This window comes from Panthera tigris, chromosome A1, assembly GCF_018350195.1.
Source record: "Panthera tigris isolate Pti1 chromosome A1, P.tigris_Pti1_mat1.1, whole genome shotgun sequence".
Classification (NCBI taxonomy): domain Eukaryota; kingdom Metazoa; phylum Chordata; class Mammalia; order Carnivora; family Felidae; genus Panthera; species Panthera tigris.
Genome location: NC_056660.1, coordinates 21,514,661 through 21,537,846, shown reverse-complemented (window position 1 = coordinate 21,537,846; position 23,186 = coordinate 21,514,661). Strand labels below are relative to the sequence as shown.

General features: G+C 43.6%; 1 protein-coding gene across 1 annotated transcript in view; it reads right to left on the bottom strand.

The window, feature by feature from the left end:
* EBPL (EBP like) overlaps window positions 1-23,128 on the bottom strand; it is a 33,430-nt gene extending 10,302 nt beyond the window's left edge. The window contains exon 1 of the mRNA XM_007097742.2: window positions 22,958-23,128. Within this exon, the coding sequence (XP_007097804.2) occupies window positions 22,958-23,128 (171 nt within the window). The remainder of the gene's footprint in view (window positions 1-22,957) is intronic.
* Between the last annotated feature and the right edge of the window lie 58 nt (window positions 23,129-23,186).

Sequence of the window (23,186 nt, the reverse complement as noted above, 5' to 3'; positions counted from 1 at the left end):
TGAGTATTTTGACTTGTCATTTAAGAAGAATGTGGCAGCTGGAATATCCCTTATTACACTCACAAATTTCTCAAAATCATGCTATATTTTAGTTTGCTACATATTTGGGCCCTGACTTTCTTATATTTTTGTTTACATTACAGTTTGTAATTGCCTTTCTTTTCTCTGACTGAGAGAAGAAATCTGATTTTCTCCCCATCTCATTAATATCTTCCATTTTCTTACCCATGCTAATCCCTGCCAAACAGAAGCTTTAAAGTTGGTTTGTTTTGTTACGTTATTTACTTGGTAAATGGGGTTTACCTCAGAGTATATGTAAACATTATATTCTTTAAAGGAGATTTTAAAAAATTACATAGGAGATAAACAGCAATGTTTAAAAATAAGAAGTACTCCCCATCCACTTTGAAACACTTTATTTTCACCAATTTTTTTTTTTTTTTTTTTTTTTTTTTTTTTTTAGCAGAAACATAGCAGGAAATACACACCACTTCCCTGGCTTGGCCTGGGGATTTTCTAGATAAAATACAGCCACTGGTCTGGCCAGTGGGAGCAATAAGGCTGGGCTGAATTTGACCCTCTATAGGGCTCAGTCCATCTATCTATAAGATAAAGGACCTCCTAAAATTAGATTGTGGATCTCATCCTAAAACTAGACATGACTTCCAGTCACAATCTCTTTAACTGGAGCATTAGTAAAACACAGACTCTGGCATTAGGTCCAGGACCTTTCCTCAGAAGCAACTCTGTGAGTAAGAACAAGATGGGGATCTGGCAATCTATAACAAGCAGGGACCTATGAGTGTTTAACAAAATTTCTCCCTTTTATATCTACCTGTTTAAGTTCTATTACTTTTTCAAATGCCAGCTCAAATCCTTCCTCTCCAAGAAATCTTCCCAAACCTCTTAGTGATGAATTTCTCAATCTCCTGTGTTCCTAAGTTTGTGCTTCTATAGTCAACTGTCTGCTGGTTATGGATCTCCCGTCCTCATTGGATCAGACATCTTTAGGGTCTGGGATGTTGTCTTATCTTAGAATCGTTAAGAACCCAGGATGATATTTTGTGTCCAGCGTTTGCTAATCTTGAATTAATGACAAGTTCATATAACGAATTACTTAGAAAGATACCTTGAGAGGCTTTTAGAAGGCACTGTATATTTCTTACTATATTAATGTCTCAAATGTAATGGCAGTATGCAGCTGACTGTTTAACAACACAGGTTAGGGGCACCAATCCCTGTGCAGTCAAAAATCCATATATAATTTTTAACTCTCCAAAAACTTAACTACCAACAGCCTACTGATGACTGGAAGCCCTACTGATAACATAAACAATTGATTAACACATATTTTGCATGCCATATGTATTATATACTATATTTTGACAATAAAGTGAGCCAGAGAAAATTAATTATTAAGACAACCATAAGGAAAAAACACTTACAGTATTGTACCGTATTTATCAAAACAACCCACATGTAAGTGGACCTGTGCAGTACAACTCATGACTTCAAGGGTCAGCTGTAATATATGTAAAGTATAAAAAATATATTCATGCCTCCACATGCTGATTGGATGCTGCCTCTTCCAGGAAGCAAGGCTTCCCTGATTCTCTTGGTGGGAAGTGGGTGCCTCTCCTACATAGAAACCTGCTTGCTTATCTCTTCCTCAAAACTGTCAGTTCCTTTAGGGAAAAGTCTTTGTCTTTTATCTCTGTATCCCAAATGCCTGATAGATGTACATGCTGACAAATGTTTACTAAAAGAATAAGAAATAAAGGGGGGGGGGGGAGTAACAGTTAAACCACCACTACCACCCAAACAATCCATTTGGAAAATGGGCAAAAGAAATGAAGACACATTTCCCCAAAGAGGATATACAGACAGCAAACACATGAAAAGATGTTCCACATCATTAGCGGACAGGGAAATGCCAATTAAAACCATAACAAGTTAGTACTACTCACCTATCAGGATGGCAAAATAAAAAATAGTGACCACACCAAATACTGACAAGGATGTGGATCACATTTCTGGTGGGATGAAAATGATACCATTCTGGAAAACCAGAGTCTGGAAGTTTTTTCTAAAATGAAGTACGCAGTTACTATAGGACCCAACAACTTTCTTGGGCACTTATCCCAGAAAAACAAAAACTTATGTTCACACAAAAACAAGCACACAAATGTCCACAGCAGCTTTATCTGTAATAGCTTAACGCTGGATGTCCTTCAACAGGTGAATGTTACACAAACCTCAGTCCATTCATACTGGAGCACTCCCAAGAAGTAACAAGGAATCAACTATTGATACATACACTCAACAACCTGGATGGATCTCCAGGGGATTTGCTGAGCGAAGAAAGCCAACTCCAAAAGACTATATACTCTCTGATTCCATTCATTCATTCATTCATCCATTCAAAATTTATTTTGAGACAGAGACAGTGAGAGTGGGGGAGGGGCAGAGAGAGAGAGAGGGAGACAGAGAACCCCAAGCAAGCTCAGCACTGCCAGGGCAGAGCCTGATGCGGGCCTCAGACTCACAAATTGTGAGATCGTGACCTGAGCTGAAACCAAGAATCGGACGCTTAACCGACTGAGCCATCCAGGTGCCCCTTTCACTCCATTTATATAACGCTTTTTGAAATGATAAATTTTAGAAATGGAGGACATATTGGTGGTTGCCAGGGGTTAGTGGCTGGAGGAGGTGGGGGGAGTTGATAGTTGATACAAAAGGAAAACACTAGGTATCCTTGTGGTGTTGCAACTGCTTGATATCCTGTTGTGGTGGACACTTGAACCCAACCAGTTGATAAAATGATACAGAACTTAATACACACACATGTGCCAGGGACACATGTGCCAGGGAAATCTGAATGAGTGGACTGCACCAACGTCAATGACCGATATTATACATGTTATCGGGTTTGGTTTTTTTTTAACATTTTTTAAAGTGTATTTATTTTGAAAGAGAGGGAGTGGGGGGAGGGACAGAGAGAGAAGAGAGAGAGAATCCCAAGCAGGCTCTTCACTGTCAGTGCAGAGCTGGACGCAGGGCTCAATCTCACGAACCTCAAGATCATGACCTGAGCCGAAATCAAGAGGCAGATGCTTAACCGAATGAGCCACCCAGGTACCCCTACACTATAGTTTTGAAAAATGTTACCACTGGGGAAAGCTAAGCCAAGTGTACATGGGCTTTCTCTGTATTATTTCTTATAATCACATGCGAATCTACAATTACCTCCCCCCGCCAAAAAAATTTAATTAAAAAAATCAGACAGGTAGAACAAGAGACATGGAAGAAAGAATAACATTACTAATTGAATAACTTTTTTTAATCAATTGCCAGGACTTTTTAAAATTTAATTTAATTTTTTTTTTTTTTTTTTTTTTTTTTTTAATTTAGAATAGCCTGGGCCCTGGCCTCAGAGAGCTTATCTAGCTGAGTAACACCAACTTCTAATTCAATATAGACTGGGAAAAGATGAGGGGGCCTATGGTTGGGACAATCAGGGAAGACTTCCAGGAGGAGGTAGTCCTAGAGCTGTGCCTTGGCAGGCAGGCTTAGAGATGGAAGGAAGGATAGGGATAGTAGCCCAGGGGTACGAAGGGCAGGCCGTTGTGAGGCCTGGTGGGTCCAGACTCTGCCCTGCCCAGCACTGTAGCCAAACAGTGATGAGCCCCCGACCCTCCCCTTGGGCTCCCTTGCCAGGGCTGAGGGCACTTATACTTGTGTTCTCAGAAGGCCTCAGGCTGGTTTTTACTCCTCCAGGCCTGAGCATGCATAGCTCCTCTGTCTTGAGTACCCAGGCCTGGCTTTCTTTCCCCTAAAAAGAATGTAAATAAAACAAAAAAAAAAATTTTTTTTTTACTGTAGTTAAATAAACATAAAATTTACCATTTTAACCATTTTAAGTATACAATTCAGTGGTGTTGAGTACATTCACATTCTTGTGCAACCATCACCATTTATCTCCCTCCATAACTGAGTCTTCCCGAACTGAAACTGTGTAACTCTGTAAAACTCTGAATAACTCCTCATTCTCCCCCTATCCCTGGCCCCTGGCAACCTTCACTCTACTTTTTCTCTAAGTACCTCATATAAGTGGAATCACCCAATATTTATCTTTTTGTGACTGCCTTATTTCACCTGGCATAATGTCCACAAGCTTCCCTGTGTTGTGGCATGTACCAGAATTGCACGTCTTTTTAAGGCTGAATAACATTCCACTGTATGCATACACCACATTTTGTTGGTCTGCTCATCTGCTGATGGACATTTAGGTTGCTTCCACCTTTTGGCTACGGCGAATAATACTGCTATGTGCACGTATCTAAGTCCCTGGTTTCGATTTCTTTGGATATTTATGTAAAAGTGGGCTTACTGGATCACATGCTAATTCTATGACATTTCTTCTGGTGGTGCACCTTTACTATTTTAATTACTAAAAAATATTATTAAAGGGATACATAATGAAAGTTTAAAAAAAGAACTAAATAAAAAGGTATAAAGTGAACGGTACAACTCTTTCCCTCCTGACCCCCAATCTCATTCCCCTGAGACACCACTGCTGAGTTTCATGGCAGTGTTCGGGAGCCTTTCCATGTGTAGGTTACCATAAAGCAATAAATGTTGAAAATATCTTCTTCCTGCTATTAATTTTTCAACTATAGTGAAAATTCCAACCATACAATTGAAAATTTCAACTATAGTGAAACTATAGCGATGAGGAAAATTCCACAATGTTTGTTTATTTAAAAAATTTTTTTTTAATGTTTATTTATTTTTGAGACAGAGAGAGACAGAGCATGAACGGGGAAGGGTCAGAGAGAGGGGGAGACACAGAATCTGAAGCAGGCTCCAGGCTCTGAGCTGTCAGCACAGAGCCCGATGCGGGGCTCGAACTCACAGACGGCGAGATCATGACCTGAGCCGAAGTCGGACGCTTAACCGACTGAGCCACCCAGGTGCCCCAATGTTTGTTTATTTAAATGTTCAAGTTCTGTGGATCAGGATTTCTGGTTTCAAAACATACAAAAGTTCCTATTAGATGCTCTAAAACATGATTGGAACTATAAATCTAATTGTGCTGCTAACAAAATCAACTTAAAAGCTAAGACGTATCATGGCAAATAAAAGTAACCACAGCCAGTGTCAATTTTCATTTAAGGTGTTACAGACATGTGATTATAACCACGGTATTTTGTAGGCTTTCAGACAACTACTACAAGTCAAAGCTCAGATAAAAACAAAAAAAGTTTGGGCTCTGCAAGTTACTGCTCTCTGTAATTCAATGACCACTTTAGAGAAAATACTCAATTTACTATTTCAATATTTAAAAGAAAATTTAGTGGGGGAAAAAAGGCTTCAGAAATTTAAAAAAAAAAAAAAAGAGGGGCACCTGGTGGCTTAGTTAGTTGCGCCTCTGACTTTGACTTAGGTCATGATCTCACGGTTGGTTCGGGAGTTCGAGTCCTACATTGGGCTTGCTGCTGTCAACACAGAGCCCACTTCAGGTCCTCTGTCCCCCTCTCTCTCTGCCCTTCCCCCACTAGTGCGCTTGTTCTCTCTCTCTCCCCAAAATAAACATTAAAAAAAAAAGAAAGAAGAAAGAAAAAGAATCCAAATTTCTTTCTTTTTTTTTTTTTTTGTAATTTGTACTAGTATTTGTAAAGGCTAAATTCGTATTCTAATGTATTTGCAAGCTTTTTGTTTTTAGCTTGTTTGAATGAAGAGCCAGAGAAAACAGAACAACATTCATTATTAAGGGTGGGAGACTAAAGTGGAACAGAATAGAATCACTATGTAAATCCTGTCAAAATTTATTAGCATTTCCTATTCAGATTCACAAAATCTCAGCCTAATCAGACTTGATTTTTCCATGTCACGGCAACAGCACCCATCATTGTTTCTGGAAGGATCAGCTGCTCAGCCTCCTATGGACCTGGATGACAAGGCTTTGGTGACTTCATAAATCTATGCTGCCCAGCTGTCGTCCCCTTAATGACATGATGACTTCTGTTTGATGGAACCTGCCGGTGCAGACGCACTGCCGCCTGGTATTAATGGAGGACAGCGCTGGCCTTTTCAGAACCCGCGAAAGTTCTATTGTGCCCACATCGAGGCAGCTTAGTGTTTCATTTAGAACTTGAAAACATCTTTTAAGAATATGCCCTTCCCTGCCAACACAGTTATTCCTCAGATTAAGGATTTGAAAGGAAACTTTCCAAGGCTTATCTCAATTGGACAAGTGCATTGTTACTTTATTACACAGGGACAGGATGAAAATTAAAAGTTAATCCTAGGACAGAGTATGGCGAGAGGGGTCACGAAAAGGACAGAAGAAGACAGAATCAACCTTTGCTGAACTCTGCTAAGTGCCAGGCATCATGCCAAGTGTCCTACATCCTTGCAATTCAAATGTGGCTCGTGAATCCCAACTTGGGCATCTCCCAAGAGCTTGTTAGAAATGCAGAATTTCAGACCTAGATTTATGGAATCAGAATCTGCACTGTGAAAAGATCCCTGGGGTGATTCCTATGCACATTCAAGTTTGAGAAACACTGCCCCATTACAAAGCTCTATTTAATCCTCATGACAATGCTTTGAAGAAAATATTTCCATACTTTATAGGTAAATGCTAGGGTGTGAATGTGTCCCACCCAAATGCATGTGTTGAAATTCTAATTCCCAAAGATGATGATATTAGAAGTTGGGGCCTTTGGGAGCTGCTCAGGTCATGAGGGTAGAGCCTTCCTGAATGCGATTAATGACTATGAAAGAGGCTCCAGGGAGATCCCTAGCCTTTCCACCAAGAGGACACAGCAAGAAGGCACCATCCAGACACCAGAGAGAGGGCCCTCACCTGCCATGACAGCAGCCTGATCTCAGACTGCCAGCTTCCTGAACTGAGAAAAATAAATTTTTGTTTATAAGCCACTCAACCGGTGGTATTTTGTCATAGCAGCCCAAACATATGAAGACAATAAGGAAACACAGACAGAAAATTTCTTTCCTTCTTCCCCTTCCTCCTTACAGAAAGGATTTGTGGTAGGGAAAAGGTACTGTTCAGAATTTCACAGCTGGTAAATGGCAGAGCCAGCATTCAAGAGTGCATCTGTTAGACCTCTAAACCCATAATCTTTCTACCTTCCCTCCTGGACCCAGGCTTCCTGAGTAACAGTCAGATCCCTCTGGAACAGTGTTGAGTAATGAGGACAGAAAAGCGCCAGGAAACCAGGTCAGGAGAAATGGTGGAATGCACTGACACTAGGGGGCGCTGCAGTGTGGACAGGGGATTCTACTTCCTTTTGGGTTGCATAGGGCAGAACTAGGACCAGTGAAGAGAAGTCCTAAGGAGACTAATTTCACCTCACCATAAGGAAGAATTTTCTTATCACCAGAGCCATTTAATTCTGGAAAGCTGGTATTGGCTGAAAGTTTTCAACCTATATCTGTCTGGGTTATTGGTAAAATACCTATTTCAAGGGGGATATGGGACTTATTGGCCCCTTGAGCCCCTTCCTAGACCGAGGTGGCTTTCTTGTTCTCCATACATGGTACTGGGCATTTCTTTAGATGTGTTCATCATGATGCATGCCATGCCCAGGCTACCCCCAGTCCCCAGAGAGTGGACAGCCGTGGGAAATTGTGGTTTACACAGTGACAGGCACTGCTTTGGCTAGAGGTGACTGAGCCAGAGGACAAGGAGGGATGACAGGACTCCAGAACAGACAACTCACAAGCTGGCTGCTGGCCTACGAAGCGGCCTATCCAAAAAGCCACATTCAAACAGGGACAGGCTGGGCCAGTGACATTCTTAACTCTCTGAAACAGAAACTGACAAACAGGGGAGTGAATCCAAACTGATTCTGAAGGCAAGTATGTAGGAGAGGTCATGAGAGGCGGACAGCAACTTGACATTATGAATAAACTCAAGTTACAAGGAAGTATGGATGAGGAAGGAAGGTGTAGTATTTGCTAGGGCTGCTATAATAAGGTACCACAAGCTGCGTGGCTTAGAACAATGCTTACCACCTCACAGTTCTGGAAGCCGGATGTCCAGGATCAACGTGTCAGCACGGCTAGTTCGTTCTGAGGGTTTTGAGGGAGAGCGTATTCCAGAACTTCCCATTCCAGAACTTCTCCAAGATGCTAGGGGTTTGCCTGCAATCCTTGGTGTTCTGTGGCTTGTAGAAGCATCACCCTGATCTTTGCCTTCATCTTTACATGGAACGTGTTTGTGTCTCTGGGTCCTGACTTCCCCTTTTTGTTTTTGTTTTAAAGTTTATTTATTTGTTTTGAGAGAGAGAATGCAAGTGCACACGTGCAAGAGAGGGGGAGGTGCAGAAGAGAATCCCAAACAGGCCCCAAGGTGTCAGAGCAGAGCCTGATGTGGGGCTCGAACCCACGAACCGTGAGATCATGACTGGAGCCAAAATCAAAGGTCTGACACTCAACTGACTGAGCCACCCAGGTGCCCCTCAATTTCCCTTTTTAAAAGGACACCAGTCATACTGCATGAAGGCCCACCCTTAATGGCCTCATTTAACTACCTGTGTAAAGACCTCATCTCTAAGTAGGGCAACATTCTGATGTACTGAGGGTTAGGACTCCAACATGTTCTGTTGAGGGGAGGACACAATTCAACCAAAAATACATGCATATGAGTAGATGCTATGGGATTCACAAAAAGAATAAAGGGCGAGAAAGCCAGCAAGTAACAGAAAGAGAAGCAAACCTAGAGGGGAGCCATGAGGCAGTTAAGTTACCTTAACGCAGAGCTGCTTGTGAATCAGAACCAACCTCCAGTGGCCCAGCTACATCTCAGTTTCTGCTGCATTTCCATGAGTTGCCCTGTGTGCCCATCCATCACTTGAACTAGCTTGAGTAAATAAATGCAGAGGTTCTTGCCCCAAAGAGCTTCACTAACAGGAATACCACGCAAGTAAAATCTCAAATAACACAAAAGCTTCTCTGAATCTCTTCCACAAAGTGGTTGTGATTTGGGGCCGTGATTTTGGAAGGGCAGAAACAAATTCTCCAGTGGAAAGCATCACTCTAGCCAACTTGCTTTTCATTTGGCTAATGGAGCTGATGGTCATAAAACATCTTGAGGTCTTTGGGATGAAATCAGTTTTGCAAATGAACTATGCAGCCAGGCAGTGCATCTTTGAAGATGCAAAGGTGGGAAAGTAATAGTCTTTGTCCCCAAGGGACTCACAGCTTCTGCAAGAGAGGCAGTAACTCCCTGACACCCCTCCAGAAAAAGGCTGTGGTCCATCGTGATAGAGAGCTCACAAAGAGTTGGGGCAATACTGAATATAATGATAACCAGAAAATAGTGATGAAATATGCCTCAGGGGTTTCTCTCAGAGGGGTGTGTGTGTGTGTGCATGTGTGTGCATGTGTGTGCGTGTGTGTGTGTGTGTGTGTTTGCGCGCACAAACCCAGAATATGTAAAAAGCTCTTTTCCCACAAGGAACTAATCATTCCAAGACTTGGGATAAACCAGCTTTCTTCTTTCTTCTAATTCCCTTCTTTTTGTATTATTAAAAAAAAAATGGCTGTTCTGCCTCAGTTTAAATATAAACAATGCTGTTAGATATCTTCAAATCGCTATTTCTTTACCCTTGGCAGTTTTGGGTAGATGACAGAAGACTTTCTGGAGTCAGATTTTCTGGAGGGAGAAGGCAGGACAAAGAGCTAGAACAGGAAGACAAGGAGACACAGGAAAGGTTTGGAGGTCAAAAGTGAAAGAGACAGCAGGTAGGGTGAACCCCCCCCCCCATCTCAGGAACGCCTTCAGTCCCTGGGAAACGGGGACTGTTGGTCACCCCACCATGGGGGACAAAAGGTGGCAGGGTGAGGGGGTGGCCCAGCGAGAACGTGGAGAGGTGCCTACAGCTCCAGAGCAGCTCTCTGCATCGGGAAGGAGAGTCATGTGCATCCTGCCGCTGGCTCCCTCTTTTGAGAAGGTGCCCACCCACTCAGCTAGGCTGTGCAAAGCATTTAAACGGCCACAGCTCTTCCGGTGTGGGAGCGTATGGGGCTATCAAACCTTTGATGCCACCTCCTTGTTGGAGCCCTTGGCTGCTATCACTAAGCTTCCTCAAGATGGACTGTGAGGGGTAAGGCAATTCTCTTGGGTCTTGGCCATTGCCAGCAGGTTGGGTTTGGGGCATGGAGTTTCCTCAGCCCCGCGGGATCAGGGCTGCCGTGATGGCAGCGGCCGCTCAAACACAGGGTACGAGTGAAGGGGAGACACTGATTGCTGGACCAATCATAGGAGAACCTGGGGGCGATGAGCTTGGGGGTTGCTGACATTTGTAATTCCATAAATGTCTGAGCATGTGCCCCTTGTTCTTCCTTCCGATTGTGTCCCTGTCAATATCCTCATTGTGATACTGTAATTTTGCAAGGTGTTATCATTAGAGAAACTGGATAAAGTGCACATGGGATCTCTCTATATTATTAACAATACCAAGCGTTATGTACCAAATGTGTCTCCTCAAATATATCTGCTGAAGCCCTAACCCCCAATGTGATGGTATTTAGGGGTGGGGCCTGTAGAGATGATTGAGTTTAAATGAGGTCATGAGGGTACAGCCCCCATGATGGGATTAGCATCCTCATAAGAAGAGGAAGAGAGACAAAGGCTCTGTCTGAGCCATGTCAGGACTCAGCAACAGGCAGCCATCCGCAAGCCATGAAGTGTCTCACCAGAACCCGACCATGGTAGCAGCATGATCTTGAACTTTCAAGCGTCTCAAACATGAGAAATAAACGTCTGTACTGTAAGCCACCAGTCTATGATATTTTTGTTGTAACAGCTGCAGCAGACTAAGACACCAAGTTCTGGTGAGGATGTGGACCAGTTAGAACAATGAAACATTGCTGGTGGGAATGGACATCGTTGAGCCCTTCGGAAAATGTTTGGCAGTTGCTACTCTGGTTAAAGAATCACACTCCCAGGCATTTACCCAGGAGAAATGAAAACACATGCCCACACAACGACTTGTACACAGACACTCATAGCAGCATTATTTATAAAAGTCTAAAACTGGAAACAGCGCCTAGGGGCTGTTTAGGGGCTGTTTAGCCTAGGGGCTGGGTGGCTCATTGGTTAAGCATCCAACTCTTGGTTTCAGCTCAGGTCATGATCTCGCGGTTTGTGAGTTTGAGCCCCACGTTGGGCTCTGCGTTGATGGTGGCTTTGCATTGATGGTGCAGAGCCTCCTTGGGATTCTTGCTCTCCCCCTCTGTCTCTGCCCTTCCTCGGTTCGTGCTCTCTCTCTCTCTCTCAAAATAAATAAGTAAACTTAAAAAAATTTAAAACTAGAAACAGCACCATTTTTCATTAACTGGTAAATAGATACATAAATTGGGATATATCCATGTAGTGGGACAATATTCAGTAGCTTAAGCTAAATAAAAGACTACCTATTGTGTGATTTCATTTATAGGAAATTCTAGAAAGAGTAAAACGTTAATGCCAAGAAAGCAGATCAGTGTTTCCTGGTGCCAGAGGTCGGGGCGGGGAACATCTGCAAAGGGATGGGAGAAACCTCCGTAAAAAGTGACAGAAATGTCCTATATGGTGACTGTAATGGTGCTCACATAGCTCTGCACACTCACTAAACTCATCAAACTGTACTCCTAATGGGTGGGTTTCATTGTGTGCAAATTATCACTCAATAAAGCTGGAATGGGGAGAACAAGAATTTAGAAAAGTGTCTGGTTACTATATAGATATAGATATAACTCAATAGTTTTCACTTATAGCAATAATCAGTTAAAATACAAAGGAAAAATATCTCATAGTAGCAATAAAACTCTAAGAATACTTAGAAGTAATTTTTTTAAGTTTATTTGAGAGAGAGCAAGTGGGGGACGGACAGAGAGAGAGGGAGAGGGAGAGAATCCCAAGCAGGGTCCACACTGTTAGTGGAGAGCCCAATGCGGGGCTCAATCTTACAAACCATGAGATCATGACCTGAACTGAAGTCAGACGCTTAACTGAATGAGGTACCCAGAAACCCCTAGAAGCAAATTTTAAGATGGGGTGCCTTAGTTGGTTGAGCATCTGACTCTTGATTCGGCTCAGGTCATGATCCCAGGATCATGAGATCAAGACCCATGTGGGGCTCCTCAGAGAGCATGGAGTCTGCTTGGGATTCTCCCTCCCTCTCTCTCTCTGTCCCTCCCCTGATCGTGCTCTCTCTAAAATAAAATTTAAAAAAAAAGAATGTTAAGAGACTATAACAAAAGATTTAAATAAATTGAGATCCACTTAGTTCTTAGAGGAGACTCAGTATTGTAAAGACATCACTTAATCTCAAATTAATGTATGGGTTTAAGAAAATCCCAAACCGAATGCAAATTGGTGCAGCCACTCTGGAAAACAGTGTGGAGGTTCCTCAAAAAATTAAAAATAGACCTACCCTATGACCCAGCAATAGCACTGCTAGGAATTTACCCAAGGGATACAGGAGTACTGATGCATAGGGGCACTTGTACCCCAATGTTTATAGAAGCACTCTCAACAATAGCCAAATTATGGAAAGAGCCTAAATGTCCATCAACTGATGAATGGATAAAGAAATTGTGGTTTATATACACAATGGAGTACTACATGGCAACGAGAAAGAATGAAATACGGCCCTTTGTAGCAACGTGGATGGAACTGGAGAGTGTGATGCTAAGTGAAATAAGCCATACAGAGAAAGACAGATACCATATGTTTTCACTCTTATGTGGATCCTGAGAAACTTAACAGAAACCCATGGGGGAGGGGAAGGAAAAGAAAAAAAGAGGTTAGAGTGGGAGAGAGCCAAAGCATAAGAGACTCTTAAAAACTGAGAACAAACTGAGGGTTGATGGGTGGTGGGAGGGAGGGGAGGGTGAGTGATGGGTATTGAGGAGGGCACCTTTTGGGGTGAGCACTGGGTGTTGTATGGAAACCAATTTGACAATAAATTTCATATATTGAAAAAAAAAAAAAAAAGAAAGAAAGAAAATCCCAAACCAAAATACCAAGTTTCAGAACCTGGCAAATTCATCTGAAATTCATGTGGAAGAATTCATTTTAAAGTGTTTAAAAATGAGTGGTAAGAAGTTCGCTTTGTCAGATAGATATTAAAGTTCACTATAAGGAAGGCACCTGGCCGGTTGGCAGAGTATGCCTCCTGATCTTGGGGTCATGAGTTCGAGCCCCATATTGGGCATGAAGACTACTTAAAAAAATAAGAAGGGTGCCTGGGTGGCTCAGTCGGTTAAGCGTCCAACTATGGCTCAGGTCATGATCTTGCGGTTTCTGAGTTTGAGCCCTGCATCGGGCTCTGTGCTAATGGCTCTGTGCTGACAGCTTGGAGCCTGGAGCCTGGAGCCTGCTTCGGATTCTGTGTCTCCCTCTCTCTCTGCCCCTCCCCTGCTCACGCTCAGTCTCTCTCTCTAAAAAATAAAGAAAAACACTAAAAAATTTTTTTCAATAAAAAAAGGGAAAAAAGAGATTATCCTTTGGGGTGCCTCATTAGTGCAGTTGGTAGGGCATGGGACTCCTCTCAGGGTAGTGAATTTGAGCCCTACGTTGGATATAAAGATTATAAATAAGTAAACTTAAAAAAAAAAGAAATACAATTCAGGATAAGGCTAAAGTAATAGAAACTGTATGGACAGAACAGAAACTAAAAGATTCATGAAACAACCAAATTTTATTTTTTATTTTCTTCTTATTTTTTTTTTATCTGAGAGAGAGAGAGAGAGAGAGAGACAGAGGGGCAGAGGGAGGGAGGGAGGGGGAGAGGGGGAGAGGGGGAGAGAGGGAGAGAGGGAGAGAGGGAGAGAGGGAGAGAGGGAGAGAGAGAGAGAGAGAGAGAGAGAGAGAGAGAGAGAGAGAATCTTAAGCAGGCTCCACACTCAGCATGGAGCCTGACATGGGGCTTGATCCATGACCCTAGGATCATGATCTAAGAAATCAAGAGTTGGATGCTTAACCAACTGAGCCACCCAGTCGCCTCTGTAACCACATTTTAAAAATCTCCCAACTTATCTATGCATAATATGTGGGAAAAGGATGGATTAGTCCACAAATGCAGCTGAGACACCTTCTCGGCCAAACAGAAGAGCATGCACAAGGAAATGTGAGTGACATCATCTGTACTATCATGTGACATCCCTTTCAGATCAATAAGGAAAGATGAGCCCTACAGAAAAACAGGCTATTAGGAGGTGGACCCTACGGATCTAAGCCTCAAATTCTTATTTTAAGCCTGGCACAGAACAGCAGGCTTGCTGGCCTTCTAGAAAGCATGGGGCTCCGTCAGTGAGGATATCAGCTGTGATCAGGACGGAGCAAAGGTTACACACTCCTTTTCTTCTGGGAATCACGTAAGTCTCCTGGGATCTCATGAGAACCTACAAAAAAAAGGAAAACCCCTACTACCTGAGGTTGAATTTCCAACTGCTGGACAAGATGCGAGCTTGCCAATTCAATTTATTTTGATTGTTTTCAGTTCTATTAAACATCCTACAGAAGTAAAGATACCTGCTCTAGGAATTTATTATAGATTTTTGGCTGGTTTTAGTGGCAAAAGCAATTAGACATAACCTGAGGTTGCACAGTCGGTTCAATTATCCATGCTAAGGAACAGTACACAACTGTTAAGAAAAAGGGTATCAGGGCACCTGGCTGGCTTAGTCAGTAGAGCACATAACTCTTGATCATGGGGCCATGAGTTTGAGCCCCACATAGGGTGAAGAGATTACTTAAAAAAAAGAGAGAAGGGATATCTTGGCTTTGGTCCCCTGGAAAGCATTATACTGTGTTCCACTACTTTTATGGGAATTGTTCTCCCAGGGAGACTGGAAGGTGGAAGCAGGTGGGGGGGGGGGGCGGGGAATGAAACAGAGATGGACAAACCAGGTCTGAGGCAGCATTACTGAGCTTAGTAACTTAGTAGCAGCACTCAGTAACAGGCTAGCTGTCTCAATCTTGAATTTTTCCAGAGACTGTATGAACTACTGCTTCTCTAGGGAGTCCTTCTCTGGGGAAGGGAGGAAGAAGAATTGATCCCGGGGCTCCCAAATGTCACTGCCAAAGGTTCATTCCATGGCAGGTGTGTGGAAGGTGAGTGGGTCTCAAGGATCTCACACCTCAGCTGCGTCCAAGGGGCCTGGGGCAGGAGGCGAGAGCAGGTGCTGCCTGCTCCGGGAGGCGAATGAAGTCAAAGTTAGAGTTGGCTGCCATGGTGGTGGCTGGACAGAACATTTTGTCAAGGGTGAAATGAGACCAAGAACTGACTTGAGCCAGGGCAAAAGAGGTATCTGATTCAATAATGACACCTAACACTGGCCCAGGTGTGAGAAAGTTGCTGATGAGAATATAAATGGTCACTATCTTTCTGGAGTTTTTAAAAACTCTTTTCCTTTAGACCCGTCAACCCTATTTTCAGGATTTATCCTGGGTAAACAATTATACAAGTTCAGAAAAATGCACAGAGTGCCTTCTATATAATTGCCGGCAACTGAAAAGAGCCTTAAGTCCCACAATTAAGGATTGGTTAAATAGATTATAATAAAATACAATATAGTCCTCTGGAGTTATTTAAAATTATGAGGCAGTTCAAGAGATAGTGATATGGATGGTCACTGAACACAGTTAAGTGAAAAAAGCAACAGAGAATGATTAGTATGACCCCATTTTTATAAAAAATAACTCTGAAAAACATTTATCTGGATATATATTTTCACATAAATTCTGGAAGACTATTCTTAAGAATACTAACCGTAATTATCTCTAGCTAGTTTTACCTTCTTCCTTTTGGATATGTAAATGTTATATGTTTTGCAACGATCCTGGGAATACACAATTTAAACTAATGTTCCCTCTAGCACTCTTGTTCTCTCTCTAAAAATAAAATAAAATAAAATAAAATAAAATAAAATAAAATAAAATAAAATAAAATAAAATAAAATAAAATAAAATAATAAATTTTTAAAAAATGGGCACTGGGTGGCTCAGTTGGTTAAGTATCTGACTCTTGACTTCAGCTCAGGTCATGAATCTCATGGTTTGTGGGACTGAGCTCTGAGTCGGGCTCCATGCTAGGCATGGAGCCTGTTTGGAATTCTTTCTCTCTCCCTCTCTCTCTCTCTCTCTCTCTCTCTCTCCCTTATCACTCTTGTGTGCACTCTCTCTCTCTCCTTATAAAAATAAAATACAGTAATTTAAAAAATGATTTACACCAATTTTGTTTTAAAAAGACTGATGCAGAAGAAACATTCTAACCTTTTAGATATTTGAGCTATTTGAGGCTTAACATGTGACTGATAACTACTATAAATTAAAATGATAGAATCATTCTTCCATTCATCGAATATTAACAAATTCTCTAGAACGGCTGGTACAAACCAGGCACCACGCCAGGTACTGGGGATAGAGGAAGACCAAATAGTTACAAACTGTGTTTCATGTTACAAAAGGAAAAAAAAAAAATCAACATGGTATTTCCCTAGAACATCTCTTCCATTTCAAAGGAAATCAATTTTAGCTGCATTAAAATTTTTTGAAGTATTTATACACTTCATCTTATATTTTAGGTCAATTACAAAAAGACATTCAATTAAATGGTAAAATGTACTTAAAAGTTTCTAAATATCAGTCATAAAAAATACAAAAAACAAATTGAGAATCCAGACCAGGAGGCCAGTAAGAAGATACATACGTAGACCTTCTTTTGTTATTATAGAGTTTAATGCGGTTCTGAGCTTCCGAGCAGCCAAGTGAAAGGGGAAAAACATTAACATTGTTCTTGCTGTGGGAAAGCAATAGACCAATTTTTTTTTAATTTTTTTTTAATGTTTATTTATTTTTGAGACAGAGAGAGACACAGCATGAGCAGGGAAGGGTCAGAGAGAGAGGGAGACACGGAATGTGAAGCAGGCTCCAGGCTCTGAGCTGTCAGCACAGAGCCCGATGCGGGGCTCGAACTCACGAACTGTGAGATCGTGACCTGAGCCGAAGTCGGACGCTTAACTGACTGAGCCACCCAGGCGCCCCAGCAATAGACCAATTTTTTAAGGAGAAACTAAGCTTCTCCCAGCACTACCTGCAAAAGAAATTTCTCACATGGGTTACGCTGAGAGTGACATTAATAACTGTTATTCTCCGTATGAAACACCTAGGGAAAAATTCTCTGCTGCTCTCTAAGTTCTGAGAGGACACAGGCCATCCGTTCTCTCTGTGTCCAGCACAGCACCGGGCACCCAGGTGGACTCCAATCTTGTGGACATGAGGAGCACCAGAACAGGATTTCATTCTGAGGTGTGGCTACACAGACATCTGTCCCTATTGCTAGGTGGCACGTCTTACGCAATGACGTTAGAAAACAAACTGAGCTCTGGTCTGCAGAACTGCAAGGGCCGTGCACCCACACCCTGAAAAAGGCCAGCAGGTCACTATGGGTGCTGTTCTTTGGACTTGCAACTTGGCATCATTTCTAAGCTTGTGTTAGGGTTCTCCCAAGACACAGAACAGTGGATGGGCATACACACAGACACACACACACGAAGAGACTGAGTCTAAGGAAGTGGTTTATAGGATTATGAAGGCTGACAAGTGCCATAACCCACAGGGTGAGTGCAAGCTGGAGACCCAGGAAAGCTGATGATGTAGTTTTAGTCTGAGGCCGGAGGCCTGAGACCCAGGAGAACTGACAACGTAGCTTTAGTCCAAAGGCTACATACAGGCTTGAGAGCCAGGAAAAGCCACTGTGTCAGTTTGAGACTGAAGGAGGAAAAGGCCAATGCACCGGTGCGAAGGCAGTCAGCCAGGAGGCATTCTAGCTCCTTCTACGGAAGGTCAGCCTTTTTGTTGTATTCAGACCTTCAGCTGAGTGGATGGGGTCCACTCACATTTAGGGAGGGCAATCTGCCTTGCTCAGTCTACCAATTTAAATGTCATTTAATTTAATTAATGTATTTATTTTAAAGTAGGCTCCACACCCAACATAGGGCTTGAACTCGTGACCCTGAAATCAAGAGTCACATGCTCTACCGACTGAGCCAGCCAGGCGCCCCATAAATGTTCATCTTATCCAAAACATCCTTGCAGAACATTCAGGATAACACGTGGGCGAATAACTGGCCATGCCACGGCTCAGCCAGGTTGACACAGAAAATTAACCACCACAAAGCTTCACCACTAATATATAGCAAGACCAACCGTGACTCACCAGATCTGCCAAACGGCACGGAGGCTATAAATGCATTCACCAGAGAGGGTATCTATCTTAGAACAAAACCAACGAAGAGGAAAAGGAAAACAGAGACAGTAACAGACTGTGAGCTAAAAGGCAACTTGAGACCTAATGATAAAGCAAGTAGGAGGAGGAAGAAATTTTTAGAATCCCAAGAGTCGGAGGCTGAAGTGATTGTGGTGGAAGGTGGGAACAGATGGTGATGCTAAATGGAAAAGAGTAATGTCCAAAATACACAAATTAATAGGGACTTGAGCAGCCACTGGGACTCAGGACTTGTTAAAGAACGACTCATGGGGGTTAAGGTAGAATGAATGGAGACAACTGAAGCCCGTGTTTTCAGTGACAACTGCCCCTCACCCTGATGGACAAGTCTCGGTCAGGCTCTCAGTGACAGAAGTGTGGGAGGAACTAGTCAGACGGGTTTGTTGCGAGGACATGTGGTAGACTGAGGCAGGTTCAGCTCTGCTGTGCGTTAATTCACGCAGGCAGGCACCGCACCAGACAGCATGTGCTACACAGCCCACTTCTCTGCCCCTTCACTCTTCCTTCGACCACGTTCTTGCTCACAGATGCTCCCAGACCTTCCCCTCTCAGACAGAACCCAAGATTCCTGCCTGGTCCCTCGATGTCTCTTGAGCTCCCTGCCTACACCCCCCACCTCCTCCTCCCACCAAATCTCTTGGAGGTCTTCATAGGCTGCCTCCACGTCTTTGCTACCCCACCTACTAAGCCCTTGTCTTTAGCTTCTCAAACAATACCACGTTTACCAATGACTTTTTTTTTTTTTTAAGTAAACTTTACACCCAATGCAGGGCTTGAACTCATGACCTAAAATCAAAAACTCAAAGGCTCCACCAACTGAGCCAGCCAGATGCCCCTACAAATGGTTTCTTCTTCTTCAAGTTTATTTATTTTGAGAGAGAGAGAGAGCTGGGGAAGGGCAGGGAGAGAGAGGGAGAGAGAGGGAGAGAGAGGATCCCAAGGAGGCTCTGCGTTAACAGCACAGAGCCCAATGCGGGGCCCGAACTCAAGAACCATGAGATCATGCTGAAACCGAGTCAGTCCCTTAACCGACTGAGCCACCCAGGTGCCCCCTACCAATAGCTTCTTAATCACTGGACCCAGAGGCTCTGGCTCAGCCCTCACCATTTTTTTTTTTTTAAGTGGTGCTACAACAATTAACAGTGATGTTGAAATTCCTTCCCTTGGGTCTCAGGGCCCAGCACTATCCTGGTTCTTGGTCTGGTCCACTGGTCCGGTCCACTGTCTCCCCTTCCTACTCGTTAAATATATATACATTTTTAGACACTTAAAGATTCTGCTCTCATTCCTCAGCGTTTGCACCTTTCTATTCTCTCCTCAGAAATCACTCACTCCCAGAGCTTCCTGCTGTCTCCTCCAACGCAGTAAAAATGTCCAACTCTCTCCATTCTGCCCTGAATCCAGCTCACCAGCTTGTCTTGGGTTTTCAACTGCCTTCTGACCATTTCTCCTCAACTACACACCAGAACCCCAGATTCATAGTTCTAATATCTGATCTTCCTGTCTTCGTTAACCTTGTCAACATTATCCGTGTTAGCCAGATTCTAAACTCCAACATCATCTCCATCCCTGATGTATAAGTGGTCACTGTGACCTATAACATTCTCCCCTGGAAGGTCTCTCGTATTTATCTCTCCTCCCCATTTTAACTTCCAATACCACCTTAGCTCAGCCCTCTTTCATCTCCTAAAATACTGCAATTGTTTTTAGCTGATCTTCTTGCCCCTCAACTATCCTTTGCAATCCAGCATGCACTGCACTGGGAGAGCATTCTCCGTGTATATCTCGTATTCCTGCACTGACTGAGGTCCCCGAGCACAGGCATTTACACGAATTTAAGAATATTTACATAAGGAGACATTCCAAGGTAGTAAAGCCTGGAGAGACCTCTCCCTCCCAAGATGTTCCAGGGTGGTAAAGATAAAGACCCTGCCTTTCCTCCCCAGAGATCTGTTTATATTCTGAGTAAAGATAAACACTCTCCGCAGAGAGGTAGGAGCAGGTCACCAGCAACTCCATATGAGATGGGAGCCTAAGTGTGCAGTTCCTCACCGGTAATGCACCCATTGCATGGGCACGTACCAACGGGCCCTCCTCACTGTGTTGCCCTGTGGCACGTGGGGGAATCAATCAGGATAATTTACTTCTTTCCCAGGTAGACCCTGTGTTCTAGTCAATCAGGATGTGTTTCCCAAAACACAGGCATACATATCCTTCCTCCGCGCCCTGGCCATGCCTAGAATGCTATACTTAGATTGCAGATGAGGGGGAAAAACCAGGAGGCACCAGTGCACAACACGCCATGGCCAACTCTGAGAAACAGTGAGCCAGACCACCGATTTCTTTATGTATGTTGCCATGGCTCCTTCCAGGTGCACTGGTGGGAAATCAGCCTGGCCATAACCAACTGAACTGAAGACCAGTGCGGCAGCCCCTGGTGACCACAGTCCAGTTGGACATCGGGGAGCTGAAGTGCCCTCTGGGAATGCTTAGCTTGAAACACTGTTGAACCGGGAGCTCTGCATTTGATGGTGTCCAACAAATCCAAACATTTCCTCCCCTCTGAGAAAGTTAAAGGGGTAAGAAGAGGCAGCTCAGGTTCCAGTGTGAATAAGTGAGTTGTAGTTTCAGTTCTCCGTGAGGCTCTATTTTCCAATCCTAGCCTCTGCCACATTTCTCGGTATTCGTGCAGCAAACTCCCGACCAAAGAGAATACGGGCATGTGTTTTTCTTGCAGGCCTCAACCTTAATCCAAGTGCCCCCCTCACCGATCCCTAAGGTAAGTATACACAGATGCTAGTCAAAGAACTGTGTGTAAACTGCAAAATAGAAACATACCCATTAATATGAGCTGGTTCAATTATCGTATTTCATCATGAATTATAAGATACATCCCAATTTTGGGGCACCTGGGTGGCTCAGTTGGTTAAGCGTCCGACTTCAGCTCAGGTCATGATCTCACAGTTCATGAGTTTGAGCCCCATGTCAGGTTCCATGCTGACAGCTCAAAGCCTGGAGCCTGCTTCCAATTCTATGTCTCCCTCTTTCTCTGCTCCTCCCCTGCTCACTCTGTCTCTCCCTCAAAAATAAATATACATTAAAAGAAAAAAAGATACATCCCAATTTCACAGACATAAAATATCAATAAAATAGCCCACAGTGGTTTTATGTCATTGGTCATTCTAATATGGGGGGAAAATGTGCACTTTTTAAAAAACTAAGGTACGGTGCATTCATACAGTGGACTCTTCTGCAGTTGGGACAGGTAAAGTAAGAGCTGTGGGAGGGACATTTCCTTCAGGACAGAGGGTGGGAGGAAACCAGAGCAACGACTCCATGCATTGGGTCATATACCTCAAGTTGCCACAAATGGAGATGTACCTGGTGTTACCTGTAAAAGGCTGTGCTTGAAAGGCAGACTTGATTTTATTAAACTAGGTGATGGACATATGGGTATATGTGTTAGTATTATTATACATTTTTGTACGTCTAAAATATGTTATAATACATTTTCTTTAAGCGGGCCTAGCCACCTGTTTTGCTGCCCCTGTTCTTTGGGAGACCCTGTGTCCAACGAGAGCTTAGAAAGTCAATTCCATAAACAAAAGAGTTGAAGGAACTATTCGCTGTCTCTTATTTCCACTTGTAAACTATTAGGAAAGAAAGAATTTCGCATTCCAGTAACATCTGGTATGTGCACCTATCCAATTGATAAACATTTAGAAACCTAAATAATTATGAAAGATCTTGCTTTCTCCTTTCTTAATACTATAGACTCTGGTTTCACATCAACCACAGGTCTGCCTAGATTTAAGCAAGGTCAAATTTGCAAAAAAGCTATTTTGGCATAGTTATTAAAAAAAAAAACAAAACTTAAAAAAAAGTGTGTGCATAGTGGAAGGGGGCATTTCAATAGAATTCCCTTAAATACTAACCTCCTCGCTATTTATAAAGTGGTTTGAATTTTGAGGGACACGATTCTCAAAGCCCGGTTTGATACAAAGGGTGCAAGCTTTGGAGCCAGACTCAAGTCAGAACTCAAGGTGGGTGGCACGGTGAAGTCACCTAACTTCCCAGGGCTTGCTTCCTCCTCTGTAAAATAGGGTCAATAAAGAAGTTACAGGGTATTGTAAAGATCAGAAATATTAAACACAGCGCTGTGCCTGGCATACAGTCATTACCCAAAACACGGTGATTACTCTTAGGGCACCGGGCTTTTTTGTTTTGGTACAGGCTCGCGGACTTTGCGCAGTGCGCCGCCTCGTCTCTCCTTGCTCTCTTTGGAGCATTCAAAAACTCTCTCGCTCTCCATTAGTTTCAGTTCAAATGTGCAGGTTACAAGTCAAGAAAGCCAAGGCCTTTGGGCTGCTTACAATCTAACATAACACAGTACAGAAATAATTTTCAGAGATTTTTTGTTCGCTTGTTTTTAATTTGGTAGAGGAACGGCAGCGCCCCCTGGGAAGATGCGCTTTCTACGGACTAGGGAACCGAGAGGTGGTGCAAGCATCGCGGCCTCCAAGCACCTTCGGGGTCTCCGCAGACTTCGCGCTCCAGGGCTTGGGGCGGCCAAAGGGTCCCGGTCCTCTACCGGAAACTCCCGCTACCGGGGAGGGGAGGGTCCCGAGAGCGGCGGCGTCCGCACTTACCAGGGCGAAGTGCACCAGGGCGTCATAGCACAGCCAGGCGAGCACGCCGCGGTCCGCCGCCGCCCGCCCGCGGCCCAGGCGCAGGCCCAGCGCGCAGCCCCCGACCAGCAGCGCGGCGCACAGCAGCAGCGAGCGCCCCGCCGCAGCCCCCAGCTCCCAGCCCGCGCCCATGCTTCCGGCGGCGGCCGGGAGAGCCAGGAAGGGGGGGGGGGGGGGGGGGGGGAAGAAT